Below are 13,159 nucleotides of genomic sequence, written 5' to 3'. Positions count from 1 at the left end.
TTGCAGTCACACATTGACCTTTATGCCTCCTCCAGGTGGCTAAGGGTTGGTCAGAGGTCTGAGGGTGCACACATGAGGGCCACAACAGGAGGGATGGGAGCTAGGGCCGGTGTAGGGCAATTCTTACTCCAGAAGCAGGCACGGATAGGCTGCGGCAGAAAGAAGGAAAGACAGTAGGAACAGGCCACCATGGTTACTTTCCCTAAACCCTATCAACTGAGGTGCACACCGGGGCCAGCAGACAAGAGTGAGCCATGTGGAAGGACACGCAGTGTCTGTTGATGTTTTCACCTCTTCCTTCACATACCTAGATGGGGGCTTGGTTGTCCCTATCTCCACTGCCCAGAGCCCAGGCAGAGGGACAGAGAAATGGGGAGCACAGAGCAGGTTCCAGAAAGACTGCTACCAAAATTGTCATGACCCACTCTGACTTTGGTCATAAACTCTAAGTTCACTGTTCCCAAGGGTCACTGAAGCTACAGACGCTGTCCCTTAAAGCCAAGAGGAAAAGGAAAAGAAGGCAAGTGCACAAGAAGACCTCTAGACGCCCCTGCTCAGACCCGCCCCCGCAGACTGGCAGTGCCGTACCCCTTGGGCAGAGGTCACTAAGAGGCTGGCCCTGAGCAGGCTTGGCTCAGTGTCTTCTGTTGGGGGTCAAGGACCAGGCTGGTTGGGAGGACTTGGGAAGCTGCTGGAAGCACGTCTGGAGATCACCAGGTTATTGCTGCATTTGGGGCAACAGAGGCCGAGCCACCCAAGCCAGAGGGAGCCCGAGGGCCTGCCCTCATCAGGGGGACCCCATTCCTAGAAAGGTGCCGTACACAGCCCTCACGCCGCGTCTGGGAGGGGAGGGGAAGCGCAGCCCCTGGCCTCGGCCAGCCGTCGGGGCCCTTTACTCAATTAGCTCCACGTAGTTGGCGGGAAACATGCCAAAGTGGCCGTCCGGCCCGTAGCCGCGCCACCAGCCTTCGTCGATCACCTCAATGCCCGTGATGAGGTTCTCGGGGTCGAAGGAGATCTCGGTCTCGTCGGCTGCAAAGAAGGCGAGCCCAGATGCGGTGCTGAGGGCCCTGGGCCAGCCGGCCCTCAGCCTGGGCTGACGCTGCTCCTGGGGCCACTCCCCCAGCACACACCTTCCTACGGGGCCCGGCCCTGGGCTCACTGTCCCAGCGAAAGGCTGGAGCACAGCACTTCCACACACCAGCCTGCTCCCTGAGGCCTCTACCCAGGGTCAGCAGGGGCACTGGCATCCAGGCCTGGCCCCTCTTCTCTAGTCGCACTTTCCGGCACTAGGACAAGGCGGGCAACTGGGATTCACACCAGTGGACAGCAAGTAGCTGCCCGCAGCATGTGGGGAGGCCTGAGCTGTGCAGGGCACCCACCCACTCTCCCTTCGCACCCTCCTGCCTTCCCTTCCGACACGCCCCGGGGCTCTCCCCTTGAGGGAGTCCGCAAATCCTGCCTCCTGATCTTGGGCCCTGTGGTTTGAGGTGGCAGGGCTGCAGCACGTTACCTGCCTGGTAGTCATACAGGGCCCGGGCACAGAGCCCTTTCCCACTCAGCCCCGGGTAGTGGTCAACGCGCTCAGAGCTGGTATCTTGCTGCTGCACCTGCCCACGGATGGGAAAGAAGAAGAGAAGTCTGGGATCGTGGTTACCCAGATTCAACCCTGCCTGTGACCACAGCTCACGGCAGACCTGGGGGGAGGGCACACGGGGCACGGGATGCTCCAAAATTAAACAAGGTAATTCACAGGTAGGGAGCCACGGCATGCGTACAGCCAAGGAGCGCGTTTCCGGGCACATGGGCCCTTCACACATCTGCCCTGCTGCAGAGAACCCACCATTGGAGGCTCCTCGTAGAGGGTCTCCTGCTCTGGGGGCTCCTCGTACACGGCCTCCTCTTCCGCCGGCACCAAGCACGGAGGGGCGCTGGGCACCGGCTCCTGGCGGGGATCTGCACGGGAGGACACGGCCCACTCTGACCCAGGGGAGGGTAGAGGACATGCCACGTCTCCCTCCCACCCCCAACTCCCCACAGGGCAGCCGAGAGCCTTGCCTGCCCTGGGCCTTGAGGTGGCGTGAACTGACTCTCTGCTGAGGGGGGTCTCCGGTTGGGTGAGCTGCTTCTGCAGGAAGGGGCTCCTCAGCTTGCCTGCAAACCAACGGTAAACATCGAAGACATCACACTGCTGGGAAGGGGGAAGAGCCGAGTCCTCTCTGCCCCTTCTGTGCCCTGTGTTGCCCGGAGGGTGGACCTGTTCTGGGACAGTGGCTGTCACACAGGGAGCGAACAGGGACATGCAGCAGCTGCAGGAATACCACCCGCTGTGCACACATCTCACACACACACACATCGCACACTCCAAGCAGCCCCTTGGGGGCCACGTGCAGTGCTGGAGAGCTGACCAGCAGTGCAGTCCGATATAGCCTTTGGGGGCCAGAGAGGTGACTGATGCAGGCCCGAGACCCAGCTAACAGCCCAACGTTGGGGGATTTACAGGGCCGAGGCTGGAGGGTGTCCACTCTAGAGCCACACACGGCCCCTCTTGTCCCACCACGTCAAGAGCAGGAAGGGGACACCCAGGTCCCCGGCTCCCGTGCAAGAAGCAACCCTCATGAGCACAGGCTCTCCTTACTCATCCCTTTCACCTTCTGATACATCTGTCACTAAGTCAGGGGGCCCTGCCCTGGGACCCCAGGCTCCCCTTCAGCCTTCCCCTGCCTCATAGCTGGGCGCAGAGCAAAGTCTCACCTGGCTGGGGGCTGGAGATGGGCGTGGTGGACACGGCCCTCTCCTTCTGCTTGAAAATCTCCCGTGGGTGTGCTGGCTGTGGACAGACAGGCTCCTGAAGGAGCGCGCACGGAGCCGGCAGTGAATGAGGATCCGGGAGCCATCGGCCTGCCTGGCTCCCTGCAGCTGTGCAGGGGGTCAGGAAGCAAAACACCAAAGCTGAGGGGCTCACAGGCCTCTTCCAGCATCAGGCGGAGGTCCATGCCGGGCTGAGCTTCTGCCCTTGGCTCTCCTCTCCACTGACGGCCCTGACACACCACGTGTCCCACGTTCTAATCTGCCCCAGCAGGCTGCAGGCCCCTCCCAGTAAGCGCCTCCCTCAGGCCTGCTGGGTGGGGTGTGTGCATCTGGAGGGACCCACACGGCCACCACGGCTCACAGCAGGCAGCCTGCGCACCTGTCCCAGACGAGCCTCAGCTGGTCGGGGACCCGCGCGCATCACTCTGGCCCTCAAGACTCACCTGCTCCTCTCCGCTCCTTGAAAGCACTTCCTGCTGCTCATACTTCCTGCTGGGAGGGGCAGAGGCAAAAGCTGCAGCCCGGCCTCAGCCCCCCCTCCCCTGCCCTGGGGGACAGCCCTCGGGAGGGGAGAGGAGGTGGGGGCAGCACCGCCGCACCTGTGGGGCCCGGGCTCGCCGCCCTGCTGCTGGTGGCGCTGCTCCCGGAGGGCGGCCTCACGCAGCTCCCGCTCTCGGCGCTCCTGCTCCAGCCGCCGCCGCTCCTCCTCCGCCCGCCGCTTCTCCTCCAGCTTGCGGTTCTCCTCCTCCTTCTGCGGGGAGAGGCGCAGGCGGCTGCCCCCTCGGCCTCGGCGCTGCCGGCGGCATGGACCCGCCCAGGCAGCCCGCACGGGCCGCGGTCAAGTGTGGGCTCTACAGCAACACTCGCTGCCTGGCCTTGTTCCCTAACACCTCTGACCCCTAGTTCAACCATCTGCGAATGGGTGCTACCAAGGACATCTGATCTAGGAGCTTATTGTAGGAAAAACCGAGACACAGCGAGTAAACCACTTCCTCCTGTCTGCTGCATACGGGACCAGACCGAATGCCAGCTCTCATCCTCATGCCCTGGGCGGCACTTACCTCTGCCTTGGCCCAGAAGCTGTCTTTGCCAACCCTTTTGATCTCAGACACGGCGTTGGTCTTCTGGTACACAGAGCCCTGAGGCGGACAGAGAATTCACTACAGGGTCGTCGACAGAGCAGAGCATGCAGGTAAGAACTGTTAGGATGGCACCCGGCAGGCGGAGTGGCGCCTGGCCCGGTGGCCCATAAGGAGACTGATACCAAGAGGGCCTGAAAGGCCCTGGAAACCACAAGTGGGGAAGCTCAACCCCAGACAACACTGGAGGAGTCTCTGGCTGCACCAGGCCCCTGTGGATGGAAGCCAAGGCAGGAAAGGCCCCTTGGCCTGCCTGAGATTCCTGGAGGCGGGGCAGTTCTGAGGCAGGCCTCTGGACAGGGGCCCTCAGACAGCTGACTGCCATGGCAGCGCCCACAGGGTCTCCAAGAACCCCAGCTCCCATCCCGCATCGGACCACAGGCCCACAGGCGTCCATCTGCCCACAACTCAGAGGGGCCTGCCCTGTCCACCACCAGAAGTTTCTCCAAAGCAACCACCATCCAGGGCGGCACAGGACACTCTGGGGCCACGGCCTGGAGGGTGGATGGAATTTCCCCGCAGAGAACCTCTGCGCACACACAAGAGGCTCTGGAACTACCAGGCAGGGTCAAAGGCCACGCCTCATGCCCACCAGCACGCACCTCACCAGCAGGCAGCTCTTGCTCCTGTCAGGCTCGGGGTCACCATCTGCACCTCAGTCCGGCTCCAGGACCGGAAGCCAGGCAGGGGGAGCCCAGCCCCCGAGGGAGAAAGCGCTGAGGGCGGGCCCAATCGGTCCACAGCTAGAACCGCGCGCTCCTGCCCGGCCACCTCAGGCCCACACAGCACTCACCACCGGGGCCTGGGGGCCCGTGTCATGGAAGCGGCTGCTCTCTCCGTGGAAGGTGTAGTTGGCCCCAGAGGCCCTGGCCACCTTCTGCATGATCCACTCGGGCTCCACGTCCTCCTCGGCCCTGGCGTTGACGGTCACGTGGGCCCCCTGCAGCAGGAGCGACACTTAATGAAGAAGCAGCATTGCAATCCCAGGAGAAGACAGGCCGCACACCTCGGCCTGCACAGCGCAACAGCTGCACCGCGCTCAGGGTCGGGAGACCCTGCCAGGAACCAAGGCACGCTCGTCCCGAGGCCTCAGAAAAACCAGCTGAGGGAAACCCATCGCTCTTGTCCCAGCCTGCGTGGGAGGCCCCTGCCCTCCACGGTGTGGCCTGTTCTGTGCCGCTGTAAGACAGCCCCGGCATTAAAGGGCTTCTTTCTAGTGAATGAAATCCAACCTTCAAAGTCATCTGGAAACAAACACATTTTCTACAAAAAGCAAGTTACTGATTTCTTCTTGAGAAGTTACAACTATGACCTTGTTGTTACTAAATACCAATAAGCTTGGGACCTCCTCTTTCAGCTCCTAGATGGAGAAACTGAGGTGTATCTGAAGAAGCGTTGGCAGAACCAGAAAACAAAGTCCTGAGCCTCCTTGCCAGTAACCAAAGAAATGCAAAGAGTAAGCTGACAAGTGAACAACAAACGCTTTTTGATACAAAATGCTTTTGAAGTTAAACAAGGTTCCATTATATGATGACTGAAATAAATACGTGCAGAAATGGACCAGAAAGAACGCGTTAAAGGGAACATGCACGTTGAGGTTGCGAGCAGAAGCAGCTTTCCTTCTCGTCCAAATCCTCCTAGTACTGCTAGAAGTTTGTACTTATAAAACAAATGCAGCCCAAGGCCGAGCCCCGCCCCAAGACCAGCTCCAGCAGGGCCTCCTCAAGGTCCTTCGTCCTTCCTTCCCGCTGAAGCCAGCTTGCAGGTGGTTCTGGCTACCTCCTGGGCAAGACGAGAGCAGCCTCTGGCTACGCCCTGAAGTCCAGACAGATCATCGGGACGTGAGGCACACTTCCGACTCTGGCTGTGATTCCCGCTCACTCACACCCTGGAACCTAGGGACCTGGTGAACTCTGTGAGGCCCTGTACAGAGCAGCCCTCACCTTCAGGAAGCTGGCCATGGTGCTGACGTGGTTGGCGCACGCTCCCTTCCGCACGTCATTCACACCCTCGCCGGTCTGCAACACAGCACACCCAGCATGACCCGCCAATTCCTCGGTGTGACCCAGGTCTCCCCGCAAAGCCACTGCCCACTCCAGGGACTCAGCAGTTTCCCTGTGTCCCGGGAAAAAGCAAACCACAACCCCAAAGCAGAGGACACGGTGAGCCCCCATACCTCCGAGTCAGGGAGGTTCCTGGAGCAGGACGGTCACCAGCGTCCACTGTGGGGCGTTGCCTTAGAATTCCCTAGTCCCCACCCAGGGGGCTCCACTTCACTAGAGCCCCTGTCCTATACTCCCAGTGCCCTCCCAGCCCTAATCCAGGCACTCTGTTCCCTCAGGATGACTACCCTGAAGGGGACAAGAACATGAGTGCCCTGTGATTGTGTGTAGTCCATTCACAGGAGTAGTTCTGGGCTGGAACAGTGAATTCTGCACTAGCAAGGCCCTAGGTATTCTTTGGGCCACACTGAATTAATCCACTATTCTGTTCATTCACCAGATTCAAGCTGTTCTAAAGTCAGGTCCTCTTCCACTCCACTCACAAAAGGCAAAGCACAAAGGAAGAAAAGGGAGTTTTTCCAGGTCACACCTAGGTGAGAACTCAGAAGCCCTCAAGTTCCACATACCCAGTTGATGAGGACAAACTTGGGCAGGCCGGAGTTTGGGTCCTTCACTCTGCAGAAGGCGTACATCACCTTCCCACTGTTGAGCTCCTCCACCATTTCCTCCAGGCCCCCCTCTGCAGCAGTCACAAGGAGAGTCAGGGGCAGGCCAGGCACCCCACGCCCACCCTGGCACCTAGTCCATCAGGAAAGGGAACCCCAGCTGCCTCTAAACCAGGGTTCTCAGCCCCATCTGCGTCTGAACCAGATTCCTAGGACTACCTGCACTAAGCTGACTTATGAGAACTGGATGGGACCCAGGATCTACATTTGTGAAAAGCACCTCAGCCCCGCTCACCACAACAAGAGAAGCCCCTAAGAGGCAATGAAGACAAAGGAAGGAAGGGAGGGAGGGAGGGAGGGAGGAAGGAAAGGCACCTCAGGTGATTTTTTAAGCCACACTAGTCTAAAAACCACTCCTGTAAACCCACACGTAATTCTGGAAGTAAAAATGTCATTTACGCTACAAACCAGGCAGGCACCAGACCTCCAAATGGAGGGGCTCTGCAACAATTTTACCATTGCCTGGACTCCACAAACCGCCCTGGAATAACAGGGCCTGATGTGAGTCACCCTGCCCTTACCCACGTCTGCTCAGACTCCAGGGCCACCCAGAGGGTCCCAAGCAGATGTTAACTCTCCGCCATATAGGGCCTCAGCTCTTAGACTCTCTGAGTGGGGATAAGGGAGTGATGGGGCATAGAAATGAACCACCCTATGCCGTTCTCCCCTGACACTCAGGCTGTGAGCCCCAGCATGTACTAGAGTTTTGGGTTCTCATCAGGTGTCCCAAACCTCCTCAGACCGTGAGAAGGACCTGGATCAGGTATTTTAGCTACAGGGCTCCAGGGAACCTGGGGCAGTCCTGAGGCCCTGCTCTGGGCTCTTACAGTAGAGCCTGTGAATACCACTGAGGATGGTGGTATGAAACTCAGCTGAGCTCTGCAATTCTCAGTCCCCTATGGCATCACACTGCACCTGAGACCACTGTCAGTGGCAGTCCTTCTAGAAAGAGGACCACTAAGGAGAGGCACTCGAAAGAGGGAGACGTTTTCTACCAACAAGTCACCAGAACCATTCATGGGGCAAGCAGAGAACATGCTGGTGAACATGCACTGAACAGTGAAGCCGTGTCACTCAGGTCAGGTGAGCTGGCCTTGGGAACGAGGAGTTAGGGGTATCAGGTGGGGGGCCTGCAGTTTCTACCCCTCTGCCCAGCACTGGCCAAGAGCCTGTTCTTCCCGAGGCACTTCCTATCATCCCGTATTTGAGTAGCACTTTTCCAGGTCACCCTGTCCCAGTGGACCAATGTGCACTGATGTGACCTCTCCTGGGTAAGGGTGTGCCCAGCAGGAAGAGGACAGAGGGAAGGATGTGTCCGCACCTTCTCCTCCACCACGAGCACCCAGCTCTGTGGGACTGTTACCCTCCCAGCTGCAGCCCAGGGCTAAGGATGCAGCACAGGCCCGGCCTTGGGCTGCCTGCAAGCTGGAGTGGGCTGGCCTATCTCCCATCTCAGCTCTTCCAACTACAACACAGACAGAGAGCAGCGCTGCCTCGCACCACCAGGCAGAGAAAGCCAAGGAGAAGGTATTTTCACTTAGAAACATCTGAAACCCAAAGCTGGCCAGGAGGAGCTGTGAGTGCCAGGGGGCCCACACTGCTCAGTGGGAGCCTCTGTCCTGCCTGGCTGGCTGCAGCCGGCCCGATCAGGGCACCAGGGAATTCCTGAACATTGAATGAAACTGACGTGGGGGAGGCTCACCCTTAGCCAGGGGAGGTGTCACTGTAGTCACGCCACACGCAGGGGACACCTGTGCACCCTGAGTGCCCTTCCTCCCGCTGTGGCGGCTGAAATGCCAGCAGAGATGGAGCAGTGACGTCACGACTCCCTCCCCTCCACGCGCCTCACCCTCCCTCCCGGGCTTCTGCCTCCTGATGGTCCATAAGAGCCCATCTGCTTCCTCACTTATCATACTCACCCCCAGTGCCAGCCACACGGATGTCATTGCTGTTGCCTTCATAGGTAAAGAGGGCCCTGAAACAAAACACAAACAGGCTCTACCACCATCTGCCCTCACTGTGCCCACCAAGGCTTCACGCTGCGCCCCAAAGAGCTCAGCCTGGCAGTAGCCCTGTAGGCTGACCCAGACCCCACTCTGAACTACAAGGCGGGACCTCAGTAGGCCGCTGGGCCTCCCAGAGCTGAGCCTTCTCAGCTGCAGCCGGCCTGTTGTGAGGACAAGCCTATGGAGACGGGGAGCATACATCCACTCGGAAGAAAACTAAGCTGTGAAGTTTTATGGCAACCTTCTACACGTTTACGTGTGAAACACCCACCTAGCTACCACGTGTGTGCATTTGAACAAACAAAAGATACCTGCATATTCCTGAAACCAAAGCACCCCAAGGAGAAGCAGGAAGGAGAAATACGAGCATTTCCAATGACCCTGTGTATACCTGTGGTCTTCCGGGAAGCCTCAAGGGTTGCTGGAGCAGGTCTGTCTGGCCTGAGGCCCTTCCAGCACACACAGGCTTTTATCGGTTGCATATGGCACCGGAAACCACAGGGGCCATGACTCAACACGCAGTCAGGCTCCTCACAAGACAGGCTCCCTGGCTGGGCACGTGCTGTATCTAGCAGAGCCTTAGGTCTCCACAGGTGACCCTGGGTCACACCGCCCTTCTCCTGTAAGCCTAATTATTCATAAGAACTCTGGTAAAGATGTGGCCTTATAAATTATGGTAAATTGTATTAAATCTGGGCCACGGAAGGTCCCTTGACCAGAACAAAGGTCACTCAAAGAGAACATTTTAGAAGAGGTGGCTTCTGTGCAGTCCACATGAAGCCCAGACATCTGCATGAACTCTGCAGCAGCCCAGCTCCAGGGAGTGCTGGCAGACCACAGGGTGAGGGTGCTAATCCATCAGACAGCAAGTCAAAGGCAAAACCCGGTCTGGGGTATCATCACCCCACGCTCCACGGCACAGGCCTGCTGAGGCGCGCCAGACAGAAGCTCCAGGGTCAACAGCCTGACAGGAACCATGTCAACGTCCACTCAGCTTCCCCAGGGCCTCACTAATGCCACTGGGCAGAGCTGCTTAAGCCTGAGAAAGTCAGAAGAAATTAGACCCAGGTCCAGAGATCTGGCTGGGAGGGAGGACAGACTGCCAGGAAAGAACCACTGCTTCCCAGCAGAGGAGAGAGTGCAGAAGGAGAGAAACACTCAGAAAAACAGGGAAAAGGAAGATTGGGTGGTGGCAGACATCCAGCCTCTGGTGGCCAGAGTCCTGACCAGCCTTCCTCCCGGAGGAAAGAAGCCCCTGGCTGCACAAGACAGGGGCCCCGGACAAGCAGCAAGAAACGGAGATGGCTGCTCAGCTTAGCTTTTCCAAGAAGGGATCCAGCAGCTAGCAAAGGCCACGCTCCGTGCCTGCCACCTACCCCTCTGACTTCATTCCCCTCCACCCTGGGCTCCAGCCTAAGCCACCTTCCTGAATGTTCCCGGTTCAGAGGCTCATACCACATTCAATCAAACAACCCTTCTTTCAAACCGACATGAAAAAAAAAATGGTGTGTTGGCTTGTGCAGGCACATAGCGCGCGCGCGCGCGCGCGCGCGCACACACACACACACACACACACACACACACACACACACACACACACACACACACACACACACACACACACCCCCCCCCCCCCCCCCCCCCCCAGATACTGTCAGATAGTGCAGTGGGAGCAGGAACTGAGCAAACATGCCACAAGCTAGGGGAAAAACCACCTGGGGGAACCAGGAGAAAGAGCCGTATGGAGAGTTGATGCTGTGGCTGCTCTCCAGCCCACCTGGCTCCAGGGCCTGGCCCGGGGCACCCACTCTGCATGAGAAACATGTTATGACCCGCCGAACTGGAGACCACCTGTTCTTGCTCTGATATCCTCTGCCACTTTTTCCACACCGCTCTCAGTACCCCTACATCAGGGACAGAGATGGGGACCACCCCACCCTTTCTGGTGAAGAGCAAAGGTGACAAGAAAACCAGTGAGGCTGTCTGGTGCATGCCTAAAGGCAGTCAACCAGGGAGATGGGAAAATGTACGGCAGCCAGGGAGACAGGAATCCAGAAAGGCCTCTCCAAAAAGGCAACATCAGAGCTGAGAAATGAAGTTTGGGGAGCCCCCTAGGATGATGTGGAAAGGCGCTCCATGCGGAGGAAGCAGAAAGAACAAGAGCTATGAGGAGAAAACTGCTTTGCAAGTTTAAGGAAAAGAAAGAAAGCTAGAGTGGTGGTAAACAGGTGTGACCACAGCACGGTAAACAGGAGGGGCAGTCAGGAGCCTGTCGGCCATGGCAAAGAGTCCAGGCTGTGTTTATGATGCAACAGGAAGCCACTGCAGAGCTTAAGCAGGGAAGTGACACGGATCTAGATATTTTTTCAGCTAGTGAATGGAGACCTGCCCACATCGACGTGGCCCCAGAGATTCTGCAGACCCAGGCAGCTGGTGTCCTGAAGCTCTTCCCTAAAAGGCTTGGGGGTAAAGGAATGGCAAGGCAACAATGCCCTCAGTGTCACAACAGTGCACTGTACAAAAGCCACTCTGTGCTGGGCACTAGGGAAAGTAGACACGAGAAAGCAGTAGCACCTGACAAGTGGAGAGAGCCACAGTAGCTCAGCCACGCCCAGCGGGCCCCTCCCTTGGCAATGGGAAAAGGCTCCCAACCCAAAAGCTGGTCACCTCACTCGATCGTACTCAGCATAGTTTTTGGAAGTACAAGTTCTCAAAACTGGTCAGTGAACACACTTTAAGCAAAAAGGAAGATAACAGAGAATTACCATGCAAAAAACAACCCTAGCTGCAGGACAGACAGCAGGCCCTATGTGTGGGCTGCCCAGGACTCTCCCAGAGACTTCAGATCCAGGCTTCCAGTACTATAAAGCCCCTAACACCGACAACCTAGGAAAGGATGTCACTGGGAGGTGGACGGAAGATGGGACCTTTTCCCAAACACATAACCAGCATCGTCCTTTCCTTCATCTCCCCATAGCTCAGGAATATGAAGTATATTCTTCTTGGAGAAAGGGAGGTTCTCGAATACACATTCACAGGGAACCAGGGACTTAAACCCCTCCACCTTCCTGCTTGACATCTCCAAAGCAAGGCTGCCAGACCACCCTCAGAGGGCCATCCCTGAACACAGAGTTTGGAAGAAGCCGGGCGTAGCTTCCGCTTTCTCAAGGAGGGCTGTGGAGGGCCCCTTTGTCCACGGAAGTCCCCGGGCAAGAAAGGAGAACCTGGCGAAGCCCTCAAGCACAGCCAGGTACAGGATGCATCAACGAGGCCCGTACGGCCGAGACCGGTGGCCAGCGGAGGGAAAGGGCTGGGGACTCACCGGACCCCCACGCCGGGTTTAACCTGCCCACGCACGGTGGGGCAAGGGGTGACAGGGTGGGGACCGCCACCCCCCCGGGGTGTGGCGCAGGTGCGGGGCAGACAGGGCTCCGCGCCCCCTGGCCCCAGCCCGCTCCCGGCCCGCCCCCGGCCCGCCCCTGGCCGCCTCGGCGCCCACCAGTCGGTCGGGGACTTCCCGTTGACCACTTGCTCGTAGGCCTCCTGCAGCGCCGGACCGTTCCGGCTCAGGTTCACAGCCATGGCCGACACTGCGGCGCCCGCGCCTCCGCCGCCGCTTCCGGGCCCGGGCAGCCCGACGCCCCGCCCGTCGGCCGGAAGCCCCGCCCCGACAGCCGGAAGCGGAAGCGGTGCAGGCGGGGCACGGGTGAGCGGGCGAGTGCTGGCTAGGCGAATAGAGGGCTGCTGGGGAGTTGGGGCCCGCGTGCGGGTCGCGGTCTGCAGACAGCTGGACGAGGGGGTGGAGGGAGGGCGCGGCCTTCTGCGCGTCCCCGTGCTCTGCCCCGCCGAGCCCGGGCGCGCCTTGTGGGTCCGGCGGAGGGACCCCACCCAGCCCCCTGTTCGCTGTACTCACGGAGCACCGTGCATTTTATTCTTAAACTCTTGTTGCAGTTAAAGCACTTGCTTGAGAATGCTGGATTCATGACAGGCACGGGATACCCCGATCCTCTGTGTGGACCCTCAAAAGAAATTTTATCTATGAATGAAGCAGGCATGAGTTAATGAGAAGAATAAAAATGAACACTAAGTGATGGTCACACTGCCACAAACCTAACTCGAAGTGCTGTCGTGTTTCTTTGACCTCACCTGAATTTTCTAGTGAGGTAGAGGATGCGGTGGCGGAGGAGAGATGAGAACCTGCCCCGTGCTGGTCCTGTTAACCCAACCAAACTTGGGTCCACTGGCCCCAGTGCAGTAAAGCCAATCTACTGACATGAAGTTGTGGTGAAGGAAAAGTGCAGCATTTATTGCAGGGCGCCAAAGCAAGGAGTCCTGGCAGCTAGCGCTCAAAAGATCTGAGCTCCCCACGCTGGCTTTCAGGGAAAGGTTTCTAAACATAGGGTGAGGCAAGGGGGCTGAGGGGTGTGTGATCAGCGCGTGGACATTCTTCTGATTGGTTGGTGGTGAGGTAACCG

General features: G+C 58.5%; 1 protein-coding gene across 9 annotated transcripts; it reads right to left on the bottom strand.

Moving 5' to 3' along the window:
- Window positions 1–12,341, bottom strand: DBNL (drebrin like). Of its 9 annotated transcripts, none has more exons than XM_030871291.2 (13): window positions 12,184–12,341; window positions 8,598–8,653; window positions 6,580–6,692; window positions 5,894–5,968; window positions 4,744–4,890; window positions 3,873–3,950; window positions 3,411–3,562; window positions 3,255–3,303; window positions 2,755–2,848; window positions 2,059–2,154; window positions 1,844–1,980; window positions 1,514–1,610; window positions 1–1,032 (listed from the first exon to the last, which is right to left on the bottom strand). In XM_030871291.2, exons 1-13 carry the CDS (start codon window positions 12,264–12,266, stop codon window positions 893–895), a joined length of 1,317 nt encoding a protein of 438 aa, XP_030727151.1. In that variant the 5' UTR covers window positions 12,267–12,341; the 3' UTR covers window positions 1–892. The 9 variants fall into 9 exon arrangements, with proteins under 9 accessions (XP_030727151.1, XP_030727155.1, XP_060160894.1 ...); XM_030871295.2 differs by having other exon boundaries at window positions 1,844–1,956; XM_060304911.1 differs by having other exon boundaries at window positions 2,755–2,830.
- Between the last annotated feature and the right edge of the window lie 818 nt (window positions 12,342–13,159).

Source organism: Globicephala melas, chromosome 9 (genome assembly GCF_963455315.2).
Source record: "Globicephala melas chromosome 9, mGloMel1.2, whole genome shotgun sequence".
NCBI lineage: Eukaryota > Metazoa > Chordata > Mammalia > Artiodactyla > Delphinidae > Globicephala > Globicephala melas.
This window is presented reverse-complemented; position numbering and strand designations above follow the sequence as displayed.

What these genes read in the sequence shown, in the direction of transcription:
- DBNL (XM_030871291.2), bottom strand. Translation starts at nt 12,266, where the DNA reads ATGGCTGTGAACCTGAGCCGGAACGGTCCGGCGCTGCAGGAGGCCTAC. An exon ending in GGGAAGTCCCCGACCGACTG is followed by an intron (nt 8,654 to 12,183) that starts GTGGGCGCCGAG and finishes GTTTTGTTTCAG; the next exon opens with GGCCCTCTTTACCTATGAAG. An exon ending in CCATGGCCAGCTTCCTGAAG is followed by an intron (nt 4,891 to 5,893) that starts GTGAGGGCTGCT and finishes CTCCTGCTGCAG; the next exon opens with GGGGCCCACGTGACCGTCAA.